Source organism: Palaemon carinicauda, chromosome 17, assembly GCF_036898095.1.
Source record: "Palaemon carinicauda isolate YSFRI2023 chromosome 17, ASM3689809v2, whole genome shotgun sequence".
NCBI lineage: Eukaryota > Metazoa > Arthropoda > Malacostraca > Decapoda > Palaemonidae > Palaemon > Palaemon carinicauda.
Window position 1 is genome coordinate 47,811,273 of NC_090741.1, and position 24,261 is coordinate 47,835,533.

General features: G+C 42.1%; 2 protein-coding genes and 1 long non-coding RNA gene across 5 annotated transcripts in view; 1 reads left to right on the forward strand and 2 right to left on the reverse strand.

Annotated features, from left to right (window-relative positions):
• Positions 1-9,912, forward strand: part of LOC137656727 (galactoside alpha-(1,2)-fucosyltransferase 2-like) — a 71,913-nt gene extending 62,001 nt beyond the window's left edge. For 2 of the 3 annotated variants that reach the window (XM_068390967.1, XM_068390968.1), the window contains 2 exons: positions 6,711-6,867; positions 9,584-9,912. In XM_068390967.1, coding sequence (XP_068247068.1) covers positions 6,711-6,867; positions 9,584-9,795 — 369 coding nt within the window. In that variant the 3' untranslated portion in view covers positions 9,796-9,912. The remainder of the gene's footprint in view (positions 1-6,710; positions 6,868-9,583) is intronic. The other variant, XM_068390966.1, reaches the window with a different exon arrangement.
• A 10,082-nt stretch (positions 9,913-19,994) lies between these two features.
• Positions 19,995-21,854, reverse strand: LOC137656342 (oocyte zinc finger protein XlCOF6-like). Its single transcript, XM_068390513.1, has one exon. It carries the CDS (start codon positions 21,852-21,854, stop codon positions 20,022-20,024), a length of 1,833 nt encoding a protein of 610 aa, XP_068246614.1. The 3' UTR covers positions 19,995-20,021.
• A 625-nt stretch (positions 21,855-22,479) lies between these two features.
• Positions 22,480-24,261, reverse strand: part of LOC137656730 (uncharacterized) — an 88,560-nt gene continuing 86,778 nt past the window's right edge. Inside the window, exon 3 of the long non-coding RNA XR_011047007.1 lies at positions 22,480-22,645. This is a non-coding gene — a long non-coding RNA (uncharacterized lncRNA). The remainder of the gene's footprint in view (positions 22,646-24,261) is intronic.

A 24,261-nucleotide genomic window follows, 5' to 3' on the forward strand; every position in this document is an offset into this window, starting at 1 on the left:
TCTTTATTTTTCAGTTTTCAATATTAAACTTAGCCGGTGATCATATAAGCTGTCAGCTCTGCTGCCCGACAGAAAAACCTAAGGACAAAATACGCCAGCGATCGCTATACAGGTGGGGGTGTACATCAACAGCGCCATCTGTCGAGCAGGTACTCAAGTACTCCATGTCAACACAGAACCAATTTTCTCTCTGTCGTGCCACTGGCAAGACCTACTAAATACGCTGTTACTAACTGGATTTGTTTTCACAACTATTTGGTGAAGTACACTATTCTAGTTTTGAGCTTTCGCTATGCAGGTGTTTTATCTTCATCTCAAAACTTGAACTCGTTTTGGATAGATTTAATTATGGTGACAAAGAGAGTATGGACTCTCTTTCACTTTTAAATGGCCGACCCTTCCCTTAGAAGGAAGTGTGTTTAGGTTTTTAGTAATTTTGCTTAACACGTTATAGATCCACATATTTTATATCTCTCCGCCTTTATTAGGCCTCTTCGATTAACTTTCCATTTATTATAAACATATAAAAATAAATTTTTATGTTTTGTTTATATGCGACCTTTCCTTATAGTAGGCGGTCCGAAATTGGAACCGAAGTTAATCAAGGTTGAGCCCGTTAGCCTTTAAAGAATTTAAAACTTTTTAAATTTAATGTTTTATGAAAGAATCTCTTTGATAGTCTTCGTACTGTTTTCAAAGATGAACTAACGTTTTGTTTTTAGACTACGCAGTTGTTGACGTTCAGGACGTTCAACATGCGCTCTATCGTTACGATAGAGAGAGAGTATCACGGTTTCACTTTGCAGTAAGAGTAAATCGATTCTGACGTTTCGTTCATTCTTTCTTAACTTAAATGTTTTAAATTCTAAATTAAAGGAACTTTTTATTTGGAAAACCTTTCAGTTTGTTCCTTTTAGTCAAATAACATGTTTTTTTGACGATTTATAATTGGGCTCTTCTCTTAGGTGCGAAATCAAGAGAGAAAGAGAGAGAGAGATAGAGACGGAGGGAGAGAGAGGAGAGAAAACGTTCCGTTCAAGCGGGTAACGTTGTTCTCGTGTTACTCTCCTCCCTAGTCGCTGTACGGGGAAGAAGGTAAAACGTTTCTAGGGTTTTATTCTTGTCCCCAGGCTATGTGCGGTGAGAGATTGTAAACGTAGTTTATTTGAACTAGTGTTTAGTCTCTTTCCCAGCCACTGAATTTTTTATCTTTATATATGTTTTCTGTTTTTTGCTAGTATTAATGTGCTGCATTATACGACTGATTTCGCAATTACTACCTTTTAATGAAGGGTAGAATTGCCTGTTTCACGTAGATATCAGTAAAAGTTTCGATTTCAGTGAAATAAGTGCAAAACAGAAAATCGAAGTGATAAAGTGATATGCGCAAGTGTTACAGTGTTGCGTCCGAGGGTTCGTCTGTTCGTGCCTGTCGTTCACCTAGTCCGGGACCTCTTGCAAGCTCCCAAGCCCAGGGGAGAAGTAATGTCGAACGACTTATGGGTTCGTCAGGCCTTGATCAACGAACAGACGTTTTCCCTCCGTGGTTTCGGGCGTATCTACCCAAGATCGCCCCACCCACACAAAGACGAGAGAGCCCATTTATTTCTCGTCTGCGGAAGAGGTTTCGCGTAAGAAACCATGGACCAAGGTCTCGCAGCTTATTAAGTGCAAGTCGGTCCCTTCCGTGCAAGTCCAACGGCCCAGTTGTAGCCACTGGGTCAGTTCGGACTCGCTGCAGTCTTCCGACGACTGCACACCTCCTAAGAGAGGCAAAGTGGTACCGCAACAGGCAGTAACACCGTCTGTTGCCGCACCTGCTGCTGTAGCCCCTAAGCGGTCTTTGCTACAGTCTATGCAGACACAGTTAGCTTCTTTTATGCAGGAGTATCGTGCGGAGAAGGTTGACGCTGCACCCGTTAGCCTACAACCAACCACGGTTGTGCGTCCAGTAGACGCTGAGGATACCTGCTCCCGCACTCCAGCTGTGAGAGTTCCACCACCCATGCGCAGTCGACCCTGCCAGACGCATGTTGACGTTCACCGACGCACTGAACCCTCCGTTGACGTTCGCGTGTTACCACAACAACAGGAGGGTGGAGTTAAGTTGCCGTGTTTTGACGCGGTGCGTCAACCTCCGCATTCTAGAGTTGTTTTGACTGCTCAGTATAGACAGTCAAAGCAGTCTCGAGTGAACACTGTATGTCCTCACGCACCTGTTGTGGTTGACAGTTCAGTTGTTGACAGTTCACAGACTGTCAAGCAGTTACATGACGTTGCCTTCTGGTATGCTACTAATGCACCAGTGAGAGACTCACTGAGATAACCTAGCTTTTATCGGACAAGGTTCCTGTAGATGAGAAAGTGCTGTTCTCCCTCCTACTGATATTCCTTTGAGGACTCTGTCATTTGGAGAGGAGCCTTAAGCTGCTTAGCCTCCTATGGACTTTAATTAAATCATCATGATTTTTTAAGGATCTTCGTCCGGATCTTGTAACTGCTGCTCCTCGTTCGCCTAAACGTCAGAACTTACACTAGGCCTAGCTACTTCGAAGCCGTTGTTGTTAAGCTATTGCTCTCTCGCTCTCCTAGAGAGCGTTACGTTGGCTAGGCGACTGGTTTTTGCACCAGGAGGAGTTTTAGGGATACAGCCTTTGATTTCCCTTCTTTTAAACTGGCTTATAGAGCGAGAGTCTGATAGGACACGAGAGAAGTTCTCGGCTTGGGAGTTCTTGCCTCTGCCCAGATGGACTTCTCAATTCTGGTAGACTCGCCCTGGCGCCTAGCCAGGAGACGCTCCAAGTTGTTTACAGGTCAACTTCTCACTTTTGTCGAGCCTTTGAAGTTTTGCTGTACTATTATGTCACACATAACAAGGCTTCCAGGGATGGTAAATAGTTCCGCCTCAGTCGCTAACCCCGTCTGTTGCCACACCTGCTCCCGTAGACCCTAATGGGCTTTGCTGCAAGACATGCAGTCCAAGCTTGTGTCCTTGATAGAGGACCTAAATGCGGAGAAGAACCTTCTGGCCAACAACCTTCCAACCGGTTGGTTGTGCGCCCTGTTGACGCTGAGGTATCCTACTCGCGTCTGCCAGTTGAGGTGGTTCCTCCACCGATGCGACCCAGTGTGGGTTGCCAGTCGCCCGTTGACGTTAAGCGACGCTCGGAGGTGGTTGTTGACGTTCAGTGTGTCACTAGGAAGACGTTCCACAACCAGCAGAGGTGACTTGTTGTGACGCAGTGCGTCAACCTCAGCAACCCGGTAGGGTGTTGACTGCACAACCCAGACAGTCTAGACAGTTCGGGTTGACGCTGTACTTCCTCGCGCACCCATGGTTGTTGACAGTTCACAGACTGTGCAGCAGTGCCATGATATTGCGTCCGGCTCCGTCACGCATCCACCAGTGCGACCGGATTCAGCGAGTCAGACGTTGCCCACTCCGTTGCCGTTTCCTCATCAGTTTCGGATGAGGAACCCTCTGATGAGGACGTTGCTGAACAAGACGATCAACCCCCAGCCCTGCTATCCATCCAGAAGATGCTGAATAAGGAACGCTGCCCAGTCAGGCTGTGGATGAGTCTGGTAGGGACACTGTCATCCGTGGATCAATTTGTGTCACTAGGAAGACTACACCTCCGTCCTCTTCTATACCATCTAGCTTTTCACTGGAAAAAGGACAAGACGCTAGAAGCGGTCTCGATCCCGGTTTCCGGAAAGATAAAGTCTTGTCTGACTTGGTGAAAGGACTATATCAACCTTAGAGAGGGTCTTCCCCTGACTGTTCAGACTCCCAACCACGTTCTCTTCTCGGACGCATCGGACGTAGGCTGGGGTGCGACATTAGACGGTAGGGAATGCTCGGGATTATGGAACTTGAGTCAAAGGACAATGCATTTCAACTGCAAGGAGCTACTGGCAGTACGTCTGACCTGGAAAAGCTTCAGGTCTCTCCTTCAAGGCAAAGTGGTGGAGGTGAACTCGGACAACACCACGGCTTTGGCGTACATCTCCAAGCAAGGAGGGACCTACTCTCTGACATTGTACGAGATCGCAAGGGACCTCCTCACCTGGTCAAAAGGTCTAGACATTTCACTAGTAACGAGGTTCATCCAAGGCAACTTGAATGTCATGGCAGATTGTCTCAGTCGGAAGGGACAAATAATTCCAACAGAATGGACCCTCCACAAGGATGTATGCAAGAGACTTTGGGCCACCTGGGGCCAGCCAACCATAGATCTCTTCGCAACCTCGATGACCAAGAGGCTCCCAATATTTTGCTCACCAATCCTGGACCCAGCAGCAGTTCATATAGATGCCTTTCTACTAGATTGGTCACATCTAGATCTATATGCATTCCCTCCGTTCAAGATTGTCAACAAGGTACTGCAGAAGTTCGCCTCTCACGAAGGGACAAGGTTGACGCTAGTTGCTTCCCTCTGGCCCGCGAGAGAATGGCTCACCGAGGTACTTCGATGGCTAGTAGACGTTCCCAGAACACTTCCCCTAAGGGTGGACCTTCTACGTCAGCCACGCGTAAAGAAGGTACACCAAGGCCTCCACGCTCTTCGTCTGACTGCCTTCAGACTATCGAAAGACTCTCGAGAGCTAGAGGCTTTTCGAAGGAGGCAGCCAGAGCGATTGCTAGAGCAAGGAGAACATCCACCCTTAGAGTCTACCAATCGAAGTGGGAAATCTTCCGAAACTGGTGCAAGTCAGCATCCGTATCCTCGACCAGTACCTCTGTAACTCGAATAGCTGACTTTCTCTTATATCTGAGGAAAGAACGATCTCTTTCAGCTCCCACTATCAAGGGTTACAGAAGCATGTTGGCATCAGTCTTCCGTCACAGAGGCTTAGATCTTTCCAACAATAAAGATCTACAGGACCTCCTTAAGTCTTTTGAGACCACGAAGGAGCGTCGTTTGGTTACACCTGGTTGGAATTTAGACGTGGTACTAAGATTCCTTATGTCAGACAGGTTCGAACCGCTACAATCAGCCTCCCTGAAAGATCTCACCTTAAAGACTCTTTTCCTGATATGCTTAGCCACAGCTAAAAGAGTCAGTGAGATTCATGCCTTCAGCAAGAACATCGGATTCTCATCCGAAACGGCTACATGTTCTACAACTTGGTTTTCTAGCCAAACACGAGCTGCCTTCTCGGCCTTGACCAATATCGTTCGATATTCCAAACTTATCGTATGGTTGGAAATGAACTAGAAAGAGTCTTATGTCCTGTAAGAGCTCTTAAGTTCTTTTTAAAAACCTTTACGAGGCCCGTCTGAAGCTTTATGGTGTTCAGTTAAGAATCCATCTTTGCCTATGTCAAAGAATGCTTTATCCTATTTTATCAGACTGTTAATACGAGAAGCTCATTCCCATCTGAATGAGGAAGACCAAGCTTTGCTGAAGGTAAGGACACACGAAGTTAGAGCTGTCGCAACTTCCGTGGCCTTTAAACAAAATAGATCTCTGCAAAGTATAATCGACGCAACCTATTGGAAAAGCAAATCAGTGTTCGCGTCTTTTTATCTTAAGAATGTCCAGTCTCTTTACGAGAACTGCTACACTCTGGGACCATTCGTAGCAACGAGTGCAGTAGTGGGTGAGGGCTCAACCACTACAATTCCCTAATTCCATAACCTTTTTAATCTTTCTCTTGAAATGTTTTATTATTGTTTTTGGGTTGTCCGGAAGGCTAAGAAGCCTTTCGCATCCTACTTGATTTGGCGGGTGGTCAAAGTCATTTCTTGAGAAGCGCCTAGATTAGAGGTTTTGATGAGGTCCTGTTGTATGGGTTGCAACCCTTGATACTTCAGATCCTAGGGGTCGCTCAGCATCCTAAGAGGATCGCGAGGCTCCGTAAGGAAGACGTACTTAAAAAGGCAGAGTAATTGTTCAAGTCGACTTCCTTACCAGGTACTTATTTATTTTATGTTTGTTATTTTGAATAACTGCTAAAATGAAATACAAAATACTTAGCTCTTAAATGTAAACATATAATGCTGGTCTCTACCCACCCCCCTGGGTGTGAATCAGCTTATATGATCACCGGCTAAGTTTAATATTGAAAAATGTTATTTTCATTAGTAAAATAAATTTTTGAATATACTTACCCGGTGATCATATATTAAAGGACCTTCCCTTCCTCCCCAATAGAGACCCAGTGGGCCGAGGAGAAAATTGGTTCTGTGTTGACATTGAGTACTGAGTACCTGCTCGACAGATGGCGCTGTTGATGTACACCCCCACCTGTATAGCGATCGCTGGCGTATTTTGTCCTTAGGTTTTTCTGTCGGGCAGCAGAGCTGACAGCTTATATGATCACCGGGTAAGTATATTCAAAAATTTATTTTACTAATGAAAATAACATTTTTCCTGTTTTTTTTTAATCTTTTGACTGGCTTTTTTTCAACTATCTCTCTTTCAATATTAGATTAGTTTTTGATATTCTCTACTTTTTCTTATACTGTATTCTATATTTTTCTAATAATCTCTTTCTTATCTCCTCTCGCTTCTCTAATATTCTCTTTTAAACCTACATAGCTCCTAATCCTAATACTCTCACCTTTGTCTAATATTCTCTCCTTTTTCTAAAATTTTTTCTTTCAAATTCCTCCTATTCTTAATATTCTCTTCTCTTTCTAATACAATCTCCTCTTTCTAATATTCTCCCTTTCCCTAATAGTGCACTATGTCCTTTTCCAGAGGAGAGGAGAAAAATTACCAAATGAAACTTACTACGAAAACGCAATGAATTTCTACAAAGAAAGATTCAGTAACGTCGTTTTCGTCGTCTCATCCAACGACAGAAAATACATCCAAAAAACCTTCGAAAATCACACGGACGTGATTTTCGTACCAGGTGAGATTTAGTTGCTATATCACAATCAATGTAATATAAATAAAGCACATTTTTTCTTTCCTTTTCTTTTCACTCATGAATCGCACAGGCAAGGGACAGGATAATAACTCTAGAAGCTAACCTTACTGTAAAGATGATCAGCATCCAAACCATCTCTTTTCATCAAGCAAGGACCTGGGAGGGCCAGGCAATGGTAGCTGATGACTCAGCAGGTATACCTATAGACTGATCCCTTCTTGCTAGTACAGTGGTAACTAGTTCGCCTTGAATTCGCAGGGTGACAATCGATCCCGCCTCGGACTGGGAGTTTAAGTAGTTTACTAGGGAGGTTACCGCTGTGGTGCTCGGGTTGGGCTTGCATGGCTGACATTCGTATCTCTTCAGATAATATTTGAACTGAAAAGCTGACACTTTTACCTTTACATTTTATCATCTTCTACGCCTATTAATGGAAAGGGACTCTGTTATATTTCGTCAGTTGTCTCTATCTTGAGCTTTTAATTCCATACTTCTCCATTCATCATCTCCTTCTTCATGCTTCATAGTCCTCAGTCATGTAGGCCTGGATCTTCCAACTCTTCTGGTGCCTTGCGAAGCCCAGTTAAAATTTGGTGAACTAATCTCTCTTGGGGAGTGCAAAGAGCATGCTCAAACCATCTCCATCAACCCCTCACCATGATATCCACATATGACACTTGACTAATCTCTCTTATAGTTTCATTTCTAATCCTGTCCTGCCTTTTGACTCCCAATATTCTTCTGCAGGCTTTGTTCTCAAATCTACTAAATCTATTGGAGATTGTTTCATTGTCATATCATGACTCTTGTCCATGGATTTTCAGTGATAATGAAGAATACAATAGTTAAAAATACTATTAGTTTAAGAGATAGGCGAGGGTTGGTTGTCCAGAGAAGGTATCAAGAACATTCACTACTTTCAGCACAGCCCTGTTTCACTGCTAGAGTGCCCAATGGAATGCCAGGCATCTACCTACTTGTGACACCAAGGGATGGGGAAATTTAACAGTAGCCTCCCTGAATTGGTCAGGTTGGGGCCTTAAAAGGGCTGTGAATGCACAGGGTCCTTCTAAGCGGAAAAAGTTGCAAGTGGTTTTGATTGGGGTCTTCAGAAGGTTGTGGTGATCTTCTTCCTTACCAATATCACAGGTAAGGCTTCACCCTAAAGTTTGTCTACAGACGTCCTTAAATAACCAGACCCTTTGACAGAGACTTCTTGGCAAGAGAGACATGGACCCCTCATCAACGCATTCAGAAGTGCCAGTGTTACCTCTGGACCAGCTAGTTTTGAAAAGGGAGACACCAGAGCATCCCTCTCCTTAAGAATCCAGTTGGCAAACTGATTTGCTTCATGGTGTGATAGAAATGGTCACTACCCTTCTACCAGATAACACGTGTCTCCTGTACTTCTCCACAGAGTAATAGGTTGATAACCCAGTAGTCTTTTAAAGATATATCACTGTGCCTGACCACTGGTCAGACACAAGACTGCTTGGAGGTCTGCAATGGCAAAACTCTTTATGGTTGCTGACTCAGAAGTCAAGAAGGACCTGCCAGGTCAACCTGAATAGGTATTGACATAAGTCTCTGGAACCTGGAACTTTTGCTGCCACGAATGTGAGGGGGCTAGGATCTTGAAGGACCAACTGCAAGTGAGGATGTTCTCATATCCACAGAGTTGATCATCAACTAAATCCAAGGCCAACTAGCAAGATCGGACAAAGACAGAGGTTCATAGAAAGTCTCAACTACTGAGGGGCACCATAGCACCTATCAAATGACAGAGGTCCTACCTGAAGCTTGCTCCATGGTCAGCACGCCCAGTTAGTTACATAAAGAGACACTACTACTATAGGTTCTCTGCTTCCATTGGTGTCGGGTCAAGGTCCAATATCTTCGGAGCATGAGAATCCAATGTAAGGGATGAAGGCTTAACAGGTTGCTCAAGAGATCTATTTCCACTCACCCCACGACTATGAGTGCTCTGTTCCAAGGACAGAACCAACGACGTAATTGGGGCTGAAGAAAGCAAAGCTTTCCTTAGGTCCAACTTGTCATCAATGAGTCAGCAAGGAAGAGCGTCCAACACATGTTGAAAGTATGGTGATCCCGACACACATAACCAACGCAGAAAAACCTCTTTGAAGTATACTCACTAGGACCAAGCAAGGACCGTATACCACTAAGCTTCAACAGTAGGCAAACTCAATGAGACCAAAGTACTAAACAGTCCCTCTGACATTGTTTTAGGTGTTGCCAAGAATGACACTGAAGATGACTTAGCTTTCCTGCTCCTCGAAGAATACATCCACCCAAATTAGAGGCCACGATCTACACTCAGCATATGGGGACAATTGCGAACAATCTTATGATGACTATTCAAATTAATGTGATGGTCAAGTTTATCATGGCTTTTTCAAGGTTAAATTTTAATTAGTATTGTTCAAGTCAAATCCATTTGCAAGGAATTAAAATTCAGGAGTAATCTGCCATATATCAATTTGTTTACACATTTTCACAAAAACTTTCAAAGGGTCTTTTGTTTATATATACCTTGATATGAAGTATGCATAATCTTCTCTCCATAAATGTATTTGAAGTGGAACCGTATTTACTGGAATAATCGTCATCCCAAAGTGACATGAAAATATTCATTAAAGGACTCAATAAATATTATAAATTTTATTTCTTCAAACAGGCAAAAACCGTGAAGAAGACATGGCCATCCTAGCTTCCTGCGACCACAGTATCATGACAGTTGGTACCTTTGGCTTCTGGACAGCTTACCTGGCTGGTGGGTATGTTGTTTATCCGGGCGACTTTCACATTCCTAATTATCCCATACAGAGGGAAAGATTCGAGAGAGCTCACATGGATTACTTTGTGCCGATGTCTAGCAATCCTCTCTAATTTCCGGTTTGCTTTGTAATCTTCACTTGTTAAAGTTTGCCGAGTATTTTTCATACAAAATTAGAATAATTAAAGTTTTAGCACCAGAGGATGTACAAAAGGAGTTTGAATAAAATATATATTTACTTCCAAAATCTCTCATTAAATTTAATCATTGTTACAAAAACAGATAAAAACAAAGAGAGAGAGAGAGAGAGAGAGAGAGAGAGAGAGAGAGAGAGAGAGAGAGAGAGAGAGAGAGAGAGAGAGAGACCTGTTAAATGTACTAAAACCTAATTGCAATAGGCAAAAAGAAAAAAAAATAACCACAAATAGCAGTACAAATACTAGTGTATGTATGTATGTATATGTATATGTATATATATATATATATATATATATATATATATATATATATATATATACAGTATATCAACTGCAATGGCATCTAATACCAAATACTACCTTGAGAATACGTATTCATTGGAATTCATTAATGATAATAGCTTCTGGCTGGGCAGAGATTCGAACTCGTGCCACTCACCTGAAACCATGCCTGCGAAGACTACCAGCTGAGCTATATACTGTATGTATGTATGTATATAAATAAATATATATATATATATATATATATATATATATATATATATATATATATATATATATAATCACATCATTAGTTTCTTTGTACATCTATACAGAAGGATTGCCAGCACTAGATCAAATCCCTCTACATACACTGCAGTTTTCACCCTGATTGTGCCAGAATGCATGTATTTTCTGGATCTATAAAGTTCCTTCCTTTCCAATATGTCTTTCAAACCATCTACAGTATCAGACCTTTACCAGGGCTTTATCCATTATCCCCTACATCCTAAGGCTTTCTTTAGTAACTCTAAACACTTTGATCTATATTTTAAACCCACTTAACCTATTTTCTTTCATAGGCATTCAATAGCCACATATCACATCCATAAAAGAGAGTTGGTTAAAATGTTATTTTCATTAGTAAAATAAATTTTTGAATATACTTACCCGATAATCATGTAGCTGTCAACTCCGTTGCCCGACAGAATTCTACGGGAGGGATACGCCAGCTATCACTATACTAGAAGGGGGTGTACTCACAAGCGCCACCTGTGGCCAGGTACTACAGTACTTGTTGTTGACGCCACCTCACTTTTTCCTCGGTCCACTGGTTCTCTATGGGGAGGAAGGGTGGGTCAATTAAATCATGATTATCGGGTAAGTATATTCAAAAATTTATTTTACTAATGAAAATAACATTTTTCAATATTAAACTTACCCGATAATCATGTAGCTGATTCACACCCAGGGGGGTGGGTGAAAAACCAGTGTACAAGACTAAAGGATAGCTAAGTATCCCGTATTTCATATAATCAGTTATCCACAATAACAATGAAATAATAAGTACCTGGTAAGGAAGTCGACTTGAACCGTTACTCTGCCTTTAATAAGATCGTCTTCCTTACTGAGCGCAGCGTTCCTCTTGGAAGGCTGAATCAACTCAAAGGTGCTAAAGTATACAGGGCTGCAACCCATACTAAAGGACCTCATCACAACCTTTAACCTCGGCGCTTCTCAAGAAAGAATTGACCACCCGCCAAATCAACAAGGATGTGGAAGGCTTCTTAGCCGACCGTACAACCCATAAAAAGTATTCAAGAGAAAGGTTAAAAGGTTATGGGATTATGGGAATGTAGTGGCTGAGCCCTCGCCTACTACTGCATTCGTTGCTACGAATGGTCCCAGGGTGTAGCAGTACTCGTAAAGAGACTGGACATCTTTGAGATAGAATGATGCGAACACTGACTTGCTTCTCCAATAGGTTGCATCCATAACACTCTGCAGAGAATGGCTCTGTTTGAAGGCCACTGAAGTAGCCACAGCTCCCACTTCATGTGTCCTTACCTTCAGCAAAGCAAGGTCTTCTTCCTTCAGATGAGAATGTGTTTCTCTAATCAGAAGCCTGAATAGTAAGAAACTGAGTTCTTAGAACTTGGAAAAGAAGGTTTCTTGATAGCACACTATAAGGCTTCTGATTGTCCTTGTAAAGGTTAAGACCTTTTTAGATAGTACCTAAGAGCTCTAATTGGGCAAAGTACTCTCTCCAGTTCATTCCCCACCAAGTTGGACAGGCTTGGGATCTCGAACGACTTAGGCCAAGGACGTGAAGGAAGCTCGTTTAGCAAAAACCGAGCTGCAAGGAACATGTAGCCGTTTCAGATGTGAAAACAATGATCCTGCTGAAGGCGTGGATCTCACTTACTCTTTTAGCTGTTGTCAAGCACACGAGGAAAAGAGTTTTTAATGTGAGGTCCTAAAAAGAGGCTGATTGGAGAGGTTCAAATCTTGATGACATAAGGAACCTTAGGACCACGTCTAGATTCCAGCCTGGAGTGGACAACCGACGTTCCTTTGAGGTCTCAAAAGACCTAGGGAGGTCCTGTAGATCTTTGTTGGTGGAAAGATCCAAGCCTCTGTGGCGGAAAACCGCTGCCAACATACTTCTGTAACCCTTGATCGTAGGAGCTGAAAGGGATCTTACTTTCCTTAGATATAACAGGAAGTCAGCAATCTGGGTTACAGTGGTACTGGTTGAGGAAACTGCATTGGTCTTGTACCAGCTACGGAAGACTTCCCTTTGAGACTGATAGATTCTGAGAGTGGATGTTCTCCTTGCTTTGGCAATTGCTCTGGCTGCCTCCTTCGAAAAGCCCCTAGCTCTTGAGAGTCTTTCGAAAGTCTGCAGGCAGTCAGACGAAGAGCGTGGAGGTTCGGGTGTACCTTCTTTACGTGAGGTAGACGTAGAAGGTTCACTCCTAGAGGAAGAGTCCTGGGAATGTCGACCAGCCATTGCAGTACCTCTAAGAACCATTCTCTCGCGGGCCAGAGCGGAGCCAACCAACGTCAGCCGTGTCCCTTTGCGAGAGGAGAACTTCTGAAGTACCATGTTGACAATCTTGAACGGCGGGAATGCATACAGGTCGAGATGGAACCAATCCAGCAGAAAAGCATCCACGTGAACTGCTGCTGGGTCTGGAATCGGAGAACAATACAATAGGAGTCTCTAGGTTATCGAGGTAGTGAACAGATCTATGGTTGGCTGACCCCACAGGGCCCAAAGTCTGCTGCAAACATTCTTGTGAAGGGTCCACTCTGTGGGGATGACCTGACCCTTCCGGCTGAGGTGATCTGCCATGACATTCATACCGCCCTGAATGAACCTCGTTACCAGCGTGAGCTTTCGATCTTTAGACCAGATGAGGAGGTCCCTTGCGATCTAGAACAACTTCACGAAAGAGTCCCTCCCTGCTTGAAGGTGTAAGCCAGGGCTGTGATGTTGTCAGAGTCCACCTCCACCACTTTGTTAAGCTGGAGGGACTTGAAGTTTATCAAGGCCAGAAGAACCGCCAACAACTCCTGCAATTGATGTGAAGTGTCCTTTGCTCCTGATTCCATGTTCTCGATCATTCCTGTCCGTCCAAAGTCGCACCCCAGCCCGTGTCTGATGTGTCCGAGAGGAGACGGCGGTCGGGTTTCTGAACAGCCAAAGGTAGACTTCCTTGAGAAGAAAGCTGTTCTTACAACACGCGAGAGAAGACCTCCTCTCTTCGGAAACAGGAACTGAGACCGTCTTTAGCGTCATGTCCTTTATCCAGTGAGCAGCTAGATGATACTGAAGGGGGGGAGGTGGATTCTCCCTAACACGATGAACAGGGCCAGCGATGAAAGTGTCCCTGTTAGACTCATCCACTACCTGACTGAGCATCGGTTCCTTCTCAGCATGCTCTGGATGCATTCTAGGGCTTGGAAGATCCTTGGGGCCGACGGAAAAGCCCGAAAAGCTCGACTCTGAAGATCCATACCCAGGGAGACAATGGTCTGGGATGGGATGAGCTGAGACTCCTCAAAATTGACCAGGAGGCCCAGTTCCTTGGTCAGATCCATAGTCCATCTGAGAATCTCCAGACAGCGACGACTTGTGGGAGCTCTTAAAAGCCAGTCGTCTGACGGAGCCGGACACAAGATCATGGTACTGCTGCACAGTCTGTGAACTGTCAACCATGGGGAAGCGAGGAAGTACAGTGACAACCCGAAGCTGTCTAGACTGTCTGGGTCGTACAGACAACTCCTTATCGGGTTGCTGAGGTTGCCGCACTGCGTCACAACAAGTCACTTCTGCTGGTTGTTGAACGTCTTCCCAGTGACACACTGACTCCGTAAACAAAAAATCCTTTAACAAGGACTAAGCTTGGACTGTATGTCTTGCAACACAGCTCAAGGTCTATGGGAGCAGGTGTGGTAACAGACGGGGTTAGTGACTGAAATGGAACCATTACCTTCCCTGGAAGCATGTTATGCTTAAATAAAAGTCCATAGGAGGCTACGCAGCTAAAGGCTCCTCTCCAAATGACAGAGTCCTCAAGGGAATATCAGAAGGAGGGAGAAAAGCACTTTCTCATCTACAGGGACCATATCCGAGAAAAGTTAAGTTCTCTCCGTGAGGGTTTCAATGGTGCAAAAGCAGCAGACTAGAAGGCAACATTAGGAAACTGCTTGACAGTCTAGTGAGTTGGCAACAACCAAAGATGTATGACTGAGAAGCATGCGGTAAGGTATGCAGAGCATGTTGTATGCAGAGCATGCTGTATGCAGAGCATGCTGTATGTAGAGCATGTTGTATGCAGAGCATGCTGTATGCAGAGCATGTTGTATGCAGAGCATGCTGAATGCAGAGCATGCTGTATGCAGAGCATGTTGTATGCAGAGCATGCTGTATGTAGAGCATGTTGTATGCAGAGCATGCTGAATGCAGAGCATGCTGTATGCAGAGCATGTTGTATGCAGAGCATGCTGTATGCAGAGCATGCTGTATGCAGAGCATGCTGTATGTAGAGCATGCTGTAAGGTAAGCAGAGCGTGTTGCATGGCGTTTAACATTTCTCAGAAATTCCATGACCAGTGCTAGAGTGCTTCATGCATGCTTGCATGGGGTTTAATATCAACATAATATTTACCTTACATTCATAACTCATGATTCATTTTTGTTTTGAAGATATTTTGCCATATTTTGCGATATTGTTAAAAATATATTGCAAGGAATACATATATATTTTTATATAAGTAAGACAAATAACCTCCATTATCATAATGTTTGTGTAGGCATACATGTATATGATTACAAATGCAAGTATGAAAGTAATGAGGTGTTATTATTGTCATTTGTTATTTCTCAAGTTGAGGAGAAAGTGGCAGATGCATGCGTTGAGGTGGCTGACTCATAGCATGAGGTTGCTGCCTCAAGGGTTGCGCTTGCTGAGTGGTTGGCGGATGCGCAGTAGCAAGTTCCTGAGGAACGAGTTGAGGTTCCTGAGGTGTGAGCTGTGAGCGATGAGGTAGTGGCTGCGCAGAACACAGTAATTGTCTCGCGAGTTGATGTTCCTGAGGCGCAAGGCTAAGGTGTTGTGCTTGCCTTGAGGAGGGTTGAGCTCGCTGCAGCGAGAGCTGAGGAGACTGACTCATGGATGGGAGAGGTTGTTGTACCTCAACCGAGTGTTGCATCAATGGTGGAGCAGCAAGAAGCGGAGGAAGAGAGGTATAAGCCTCCTGATCCCATTGCTGAGGTTGCCTTAAGGAAGGCGGAGGGAGCTGTACACCACTGGGAACAGTAAACTCAGAACGTGGCTCAACATCGTACGCCTGGCAGGCGGTACTGCGGTCAGGCGGAGCGAGCGCAGGCGGAGCGAGTGCAGGCGGAGGCGGAGGCGCAACCTTCTCAGCCCGACACTCACGCATCAAGACTGAAAGTTGTGACTGCATGGACTGCAGTAGAGTCAACTTGGGGTCGGCAGACACTAAGGTCTGCTGAGGTAAAGCCTTAACAGCAGAGATCTGTTGTGGCAGAACCTTACTCCTCTTAGGCGGAGTGCAGTCACCTGAGACTGAGGAGAGTCAGAGCTAACCCAATGACTGCATCCGGGTTGTTGAACTCTAACTTCGTACGTCTGGCATAGGTCTGGACTTTACGTTTAAGAGGTCTTGAGACCTGAGACCAGCGTTTTCTCCCCGAAATTTCTTCTGCAGACGAGCAAAATAAGGGCTCAATCGTCTGCGGGTGGGAGTGACGGTCTCTTAAGACACGCCCGCAACCACCGAGGATACTTCTGTGCGCCGATCAAGGCCTGCCGAACCCTTTTGCCCTTCGACATTGCTTCTCCCCTGGGCTTGGGAGCTTGCAAGAGGTCCCGGACTGGGAGGACGACTGGCACGCACAGAAGTACCCTCACGCACAACACTGACACACTTTGCGCTAATCACTTATCACTTTGATTTTCTGTTTGCACTTATTTCACTGAACTCGAAACTTTAAGTGGTTTGTACCTGAAACACGCAATTCTATCCTTTCTCAAAAGTTAGTAATTGCGAAAACAGAATTACAATGTAACAGAAAAATCTAATGAAAGATAAATAATTCAGTGGCTGGAAAGAGACTAAACACTAGATCAAATAAACTACGTTTAAAATCTCTCACCGCATAAAGCTTGAGAACAAGAAAAACTCTAGAAACGTTTACCTTCTTCCCCTAAAGAGAATAGGGAGAAGAGCAAAAACGATAACAACGTTACTCGCTTGAACGAAACGTTTATCCTCCTCTTTCTCCCTCCGTCTCTATCTCTCTCTCTCTCTCTCTCTCTCTCTCTCTCTCTCTCTCTCTCTTGACTTAGAACCTGAGAGAAGAGCCCAATCATATATATCGTTAAAACATATTATTGTTAAAGGAAAATATTTCCCAAAATGAAAAGTTCCTTTGTAGAATTAAAACCATTAAGTTAAGAAAGAATGAACAAAACGCTAGACACGGTTACTCTTACTGCAACGTGACACCGTGAAAATTCTCTCTCTATCGTAACGATAGAGCGCAAGTTGAACGTTCTGAAACGTCAACAACTGCAGAGACAAAACAAAACGTTAGTTCAACTTTGAAAACAGTACGAGACTATCAAAGAAATTCTTTCAAAAACATTAAAATAGCATAATATGTTAACAGGTAAAACCGAAATGACGGGCTCAATGTTAATTAACTTCGGTACAAGAAAAGACCGCCTACCATTAGGAAAGGTCGAATATATAAAAATTAATTTTAATAATTTTATAATAAAAGGAAGTTAATCGAAGAGGCCTATAAAAGGCGGAGAGATATAAAATAAATCTATAACTTTTGTTAAGCAAAATTAAGAAAGAGAGTCTATACTCTCTTAGACACCAACACTTCCGTCTAAGGGAAGGGTCGGCCATTTAAAAGTGAAAGAGAGTTCATACTCTTTTCGTCACCATAATAAAATTAATTCCAAAAGCTAACTAAGCTAATATAGAAGTTTCTAGTATAGCGAATAGCTGCAAATTTTAGAGAAATACTTCACCAAACCGTGAACAATACTCCAAAATCATAAGCGTATCCAAGAACATCTTGCCGGAAGCACGACAGAGGAAAAAGTGAGGTGGCGTCAACAACAAGTACTGTAGTACCTGGCCACAGGTGGCGCTTGTGAGTACACCCCCTTCTAGTATAGTGATAGCTGGCGTATCCCTCCCGTAGAATTCTGTCGGGCAACGGAGTTGACAGCTACATGATTATCGGGTAAGTTTAATATTGAAAAAATTCCCTCCATACATTCAAACCCCGGCTTCCTCGGACGACTAAAATCTCTTTCTGATATCTGCAAACACCCAGCTACCTCTCTTGCTTCTATTCTGTGACCAAAATCTTCTCTCACCTTACCGTCATCCATTATACTGTATTTATTCCACTTTGATTTTTCCACCATCCTTACTAACATTCATTACATCATCTTCCGTTTACCATTACTACCTTACTTTAGCTCACTTTACACTCAATTTTCTCTGCTTGCAAACACTACCAAACTATTCTATCAGTTTCTGCAGCTTTTTTTATTACTGTCCTCGTCTGCAAACATTAACCGTTCCACTTCCTGTTCACAATTCGTTTTCTGGAAGCCATATCCTTTCACTGACTTCCCACATCACTCAAATACAGCCATAAACAAACATTTTTCTCCATCTCACTTTCATACAAAGCTGCACTCTTCTGCCACTTACTGTACTTACTTCGACAAATACTTCACTTCATCATATAAATCTCTCTCACATTGCCTCCCTATCAATTCTGTCATAAGCTTTTCCAGGGTCCATATATACGACATACACACATTTCATCTTCTTTTAAACTTCTTCCATAAATGTTCCAAACCAAGTAGTTGATCCACACCTTCCTTGTCTTAACACACATTGTTCTTCCCACATCAGGCTTTTCATCATCCATCTTGCCACTCACTCAAAATCCAACCATACACCTTCCATGGTATACTAAGTAGTGCTACGCCCCTATAATCCTAATTGACTTCAGTAACTTAACCTTTATATCATGCCAACAATAAGAATTCTACCCTAATGGGGGATGGCTTCCAAGAAAAGAAAAAAATGCTCACTGGCACATTTATATTTTAATTCTTGAATTGTGAATGACCCACACACAAAAATATACTGTATATTCATAAGCTGCGTTATACTTGGAAAAGATAATGCTTAACTGCAGTTCATTGAATCCTTTGAGATTTACATATTTTTCACCAATCTAAAATCATTGAGTCTTTCCACATAGCCAAGCCATCTTTGTACATGTAGAAGTGTTTTTTACATGGCTTAGTTGTCCAAGTATGAATCTGGTCTTAATTTTTCCACTTTTCGCCATTACATCTACCAATAGTACGTAGTTCAATGTATCTTGCTTTGCTAAACTTATCCCCAAAGATTTCTTTAATATCTATGTAAGATTCAGATAACATAGTTCTAGTAATATCAATTAACTACTCACTAACAATTTATCTTCCAAGTCTGTAGAAGATATCCATATGGCTGATCATTTTCCAGAGCATCTTGACCAGGGATCAGCACGAAACCCACAAGTACAGTAGTAATGATAAATTGATAGTAATTAGGGACACTGATCAACGACCAAAGACAGGAAAAAACAGATAATTCAGCATGGTTTTCAGTCAAGAAATGATATGGAAAATAAAGTTAAATTTAGTGGAATTGAAGATGTCTTTCCTTCTCTAAATGTTACCCAATTCACAAAAAGAACATTACAGCCTGTGATCCCACATATGGTGGGGCAAGAGTAACCAAACCGAATGTGAAATGAACCACTAAGACACAAAACAATATAGGAATCTACTAAACAAGTTATATTTGTCATTACCTTAAAATGGTGCAGGGACATCTTTCAGACACTGTGCTGGTGGAACTTTATCTATTATAAGCAGTCTTTTATAAAGTGATTATTTCTTGAATCGAGCAACAGTATTAGTGGAATAAACAAGTCGCATCCTTAACTAACAGAGGAAAATTACATCATCTCTGGAACCATTCAATTTCCTTCTCTTCCTCCTGCAACATGGTACAGCTTATAAATTCATTTCTACCATACTCATCTACTGTACTTTTAAATACATATGTATTCTTTTTCATTCACAAAGATAATCTCATAGAAATTACAAATGCAAAATAGATGTAAACGCATTTCATGTGTTGATTGATTGATTGATTTAAGGTTTTCAGGAATCCTGACATCTAAAGTCATTGATGCTGAATTTCATGTGTTATTAAGTGTAAAGATAAATAAGTTTTCCAGATTGTATTGATTTCTGAATAGAAAATAATTAACACTAACTTCATATGGTAGATTTTCCAAAATCATAAAATGTTTTTAAAAATTTTTATTCCAAATATACAAACCAACAGCATATTGCTTTTATTGAAGCAAATATGCTTGGCCAAATACAGAAGACCAAGAGCAGTATAACTGATTGAAACAAGCAATGAGGTAGCTTTAGATCAAGCAGGGCCTTTTCCTCATTCAGTGCACCTGAATTTATTCTCTCGGTTGTAATTAATCAAATTACTAACATGGTGGATAATGTGGGAGGGTGGGCTGTGGCACCTTAACAGTACCAGCTGAACTCGGTTGAGTCCCTTGTTAGGCTGGGAGGAACGTAGAGAGTAGAGGTCCCCCCCCTTTTTTTTTTTCATTTGTTGATGTCGGCTACCCCCCAAAATTGGGGGAAGTGCCTTGGTATATGTATGTGTATGTACTAACAAAAGAACTTTTTATAAAAACTGTTTTCCAACAATCTCTGTAATGGCTATTTTCCAGTGTGACTAATCATATGTTTGCGGAGGTTTTTTTTATTGACATATGCTTTCGCGCATTCGCCGCATTTGTACGGTTTCTCTCCGTTATGAGTCTTCATATGTCTAACGAGTCTACTTTTTGGATAAAATCCCTTCCCGCATTCGCCACATCTAAATGGCTCTTCCCCAGTGTGAAAAATCATGTGACTTTGATAACAACTTTTATTCGAATAAGCCTTTCCGCACTCAACGCACTTGAAGCGTTTTTCTCCGGTATGACTGTTCATATGAAGAGTGAGGTCCCATTTCTGAGAATAGGCTTTGCCGCATTCAGTGCAGCTGTAGGGCTTCTCTCCCGTGTGTATCTTCAAATGCTTCGCAAGATAACTTCCCACTGAAAATCCTTTACCGCAAATAGTACAGCTGAATGGTTTGTCTCCAGTGTGGGTAGCCATATGTCTTCTGAGGTCAATCATCTGAAAAAACGCTTTGCCACACTGACTGCAAAGACACAATGGGGTTTCTCGCTCTCCGTTATGGATCTTCTTATGATATCTGAGACCACTTTTACTTAAATATGATCTTGGACATTCACTGCACTTGAGAAGTTTCACTCCAGTGTGAATTTTTACATGGCACTCAAGATTGAATTTTTGGGCAAATTCTTTTCCGCATTCACTACAGCTAAACGGTTTCTCGTCAGTGTGGGTACTCATGTGGCTTACAAGATTGCTTTTCTTAATATATGCCCTCTCACACTCGTATGGTTTCACTCCAGTGTGAATACTCATATGATTTTCAAGATTTCTTTTCACAGAAAAGATCTTTCCACATTCGCTGCACATATAGGGCTTCTCACCAGTGTGAGTTTTTACATGTTTGTCGACGTAACTTTTCTGGGAAAATGCTCTCCCGCACAATTTGCCTTTAAAAGGCTTCTCCCCTGAGTGAATTCTCAAGTGCTTTGTGAGCCTATGTTTCTCAGAAAACCCTTTGCCACATTCATTACACCTAAACGGTTTCTCTCCGGTATGACCTAAAATATGGACTTTCAAGTCAGATCTCTTAGCAAATTTTTTTCCGCAAGTTACACACTTCAGCGACTTCTTTCCAGTGCGAATTTTTACAACTGTCTTGAGTTCTTCCTGACCAAATGATTTTTCACTTCCACTACTCACTGTCTGCTCTTCTTTTATTGAAATCATCCCACAATTCTCTAGACTGTTTCTATTTGCTGAATCCATTATGCTTGAATATTTCACTTCCTCTCCTTCATTATCATCACCTATTTCTGGGTCTTCACAGTTCTCATATATTTCTGGTTTTGTCTTAAATATCATCAATTGATCTGTAGGCACAAGTAAAGCATTACTGGCTTCATTATAACATATCCTTTCCTTCTCTTCACAACGGACTGGAGAAATTGATAAGGGATCTTCAGCCTCAGCACCATCCTCTACCAAATCCTCATCTTCATGACTGACTGGAGAAACTGATATGTCATTTTCCATTCTAAAATCACTGTCAGTAAAATCTTCCGCATGATCGACAGATGTGACTGACGTTGCGTCGTCAGTTTCACGTTTCACGTCGACAGATGTGACTGACGTTGCGTCGTCAGTTTCACGTTTCACGTCGACAGATGTGACTGACGTTGCGTCGTCAGTTTCACGTTTCACGTCGACAGATGTGACTGACGTTGCGTCGTCAGTTTCACGTTTCACGTCGACAGATGTGACTGACGTTGCGTCGTCAGTTTCACGTTTCCCGTCGACAGATGTGACTGAAGTTGCGTCGTCAGTTTCACATTTCACATGGAATTCTGAGGGAGGTTCCGAATTCATTTTTGCCTTTTTGTCCTCAGATGTTGCAGTCTATGCACAAATTTCTATGCGCTACTAGATCAGGCAATTTCATTACTGTAGTTTGTATCCTGGAATACCATCAGTCAAAAGATTAATAACTTTTGCAACATCAACTAGTTTGTTTTCTCTTAAACAGTTCCAATTTTCTGACATAATAGAGCCTCAATTTTAATGTTTTGTTCCAAATGAAAATCTATTAGTTTAAACCATTTCTACTGAGAGAACAACAGCCCCTTTTAACTTTTCTACAACAATCTCACTCACAAATTTAATGTTCTTTTCCAAATGAAAATATATCAGCTTAAAAAATTCCCAAGAAAATTATAGCAACTCTTAATTGATCTAAGACAATCTCATCAAAAAAATAGAATCATATCAAAAATATTTAAATTGTATACTTTTTTCTCACTCAGAACATAATGCTACAAGACAACTGACTGATAAATCTACAGTACTTCATTTAACAGCATGAAAAAAACTTTTACCAGCACTGATTGAGAATTAATAGATCCAACATATACATAACAAAGAAAGTCGAACAATAAATTCTACTTTCAATAAGCATCATAACCTGGACTGAGTCTCATTTGGGGAAGCATTCAGATACTGATGCAATGAATCAATGTTTTCGTCAATTTAGTAACCCATCCTAAGTTACTTTTGAACTAAACAATAAACGCCATTCATATCATAAAAAAAAAAAAAATTGAAGGTCCAGTTATACCCACATTCTTGATGTGAGTCAGACGACTTCCCTTGGAAGAGAAGTTCTGAAATAACAAAATGATACAGAATTAGGAATAGAGTTGAGTAAGATTAGCAAAATGCACAAGTTTCTAGTACTTTATAAAACAATCCTTTTAAATTCAGGTGTAACAAGTGATACACCTAATAAAAACCAAGTACTAATAAAGCATTTTGATTATGTTATACTTATAATATTGGGGATATAACTAAAATATTATGAGTACCTGAGAATTCATCAGATTTAAGGTACTTATGATTTCCCACACGCAAATATTTCACTAACTCTTGAAGTACGTACAATTACTGATAGCAATATTTGCCGGAATTGTACTTATGAATAAAAGGTTAAATGGGAAACCATCCCCTAAGGAAATTCTTTATCTAAAACAGTAAAGACCCTGAGATTAGGCTGTCACCCAGATAATTAATACACTAAGGCAATGTGATGGAAAGGGACTACACCAGCTTCCTTCATCCATTGCTATCGCTAATGCTCTCAGGCAAAGTATCCCAGCCAATCCCAATCTTTTTTCATAGTTAATTTCCCCTCACGTTAACCCTTCTTAATTTTATAGAAACCTAGCAACATCACGATCAATCGATAGAGGGCTCGTGTGAGCCTCAAAATCAACATACTTTCTCTGACGAGAAAGTGGCAGAAGGTGTAGTTTCAAGGACATGCTCGACTTGAGTGAATTCTCAGGTGCCGAGACTTGAATATCAAACAAGTCTAGCGTGTCGCGACACTGGTTAGATAACGAAACTCCAAAACGGTGTCTAGTACTTTGAGATTGTGGGAAAATCACATCTATGGCGCAATGCCTGCTTGCCACTTGTGTGAATTGAGGTTCACTTAAATTGTCCATGCAACAAATAAGGCTAATAATCTTTAAGAAATGGGTGGTTTCAGACACAAATGTCAGAACCTCTGGGGGGGGGGGGGCATCAGCAGACCTAGGGCCTGCACAGGCATAAAGGTCCAGTGAGTCATCAATAGTGATCAGGGCATAATCCTCATGATTCAGCTCCTGTTTAAGAGTATAGGGCAGTTCCATCTTAAAAACAATGCCAGGAGACTTAACTTAATGACCCTTACTCTCTCTGTTATCATTACGGGAATGATGAGAGGAGGGGACAGAGAAATAATGGGAGGAATCATAATCACTCTTCTGGTATTGCTCTCTACCTCTACAAGGATCTGGGGGAGCAGCAGGATACTCTTTCTCAGAGCCAAATCAACGAGATAAAAAGGATCTCTCTAAGGAAGGCCTCTTAGGACACTTTCTACAAGAAGTGTGTTTGTAACATTTTTCAGCTGGTACATCAATCCGTGTGGATGGGGGTACCACCCAAGGAAAAGGAGGTACGGGCTCTGGTGCCCTTTTCCTCTCCTAATTCTGAAATGAAGCAATACCTGAAAAGGAAGGTTTTGGTTGCGCTGTAGTATGCGTGATCTCAGAAGTAGTATGAACAATAGGCAAGATATCAGCTTACGTAGATTTTGGTAAAGTAGTAGGTTTGTCATTGTTATGATATCTCGAGGATGGATACTTAGGATCCAAATGAAGTAAATGGGCTCAAGAGGTAGAAGCTACCTGATAGTCAACCTGGGCTGATGTAAATACATAATCGTGGGCAA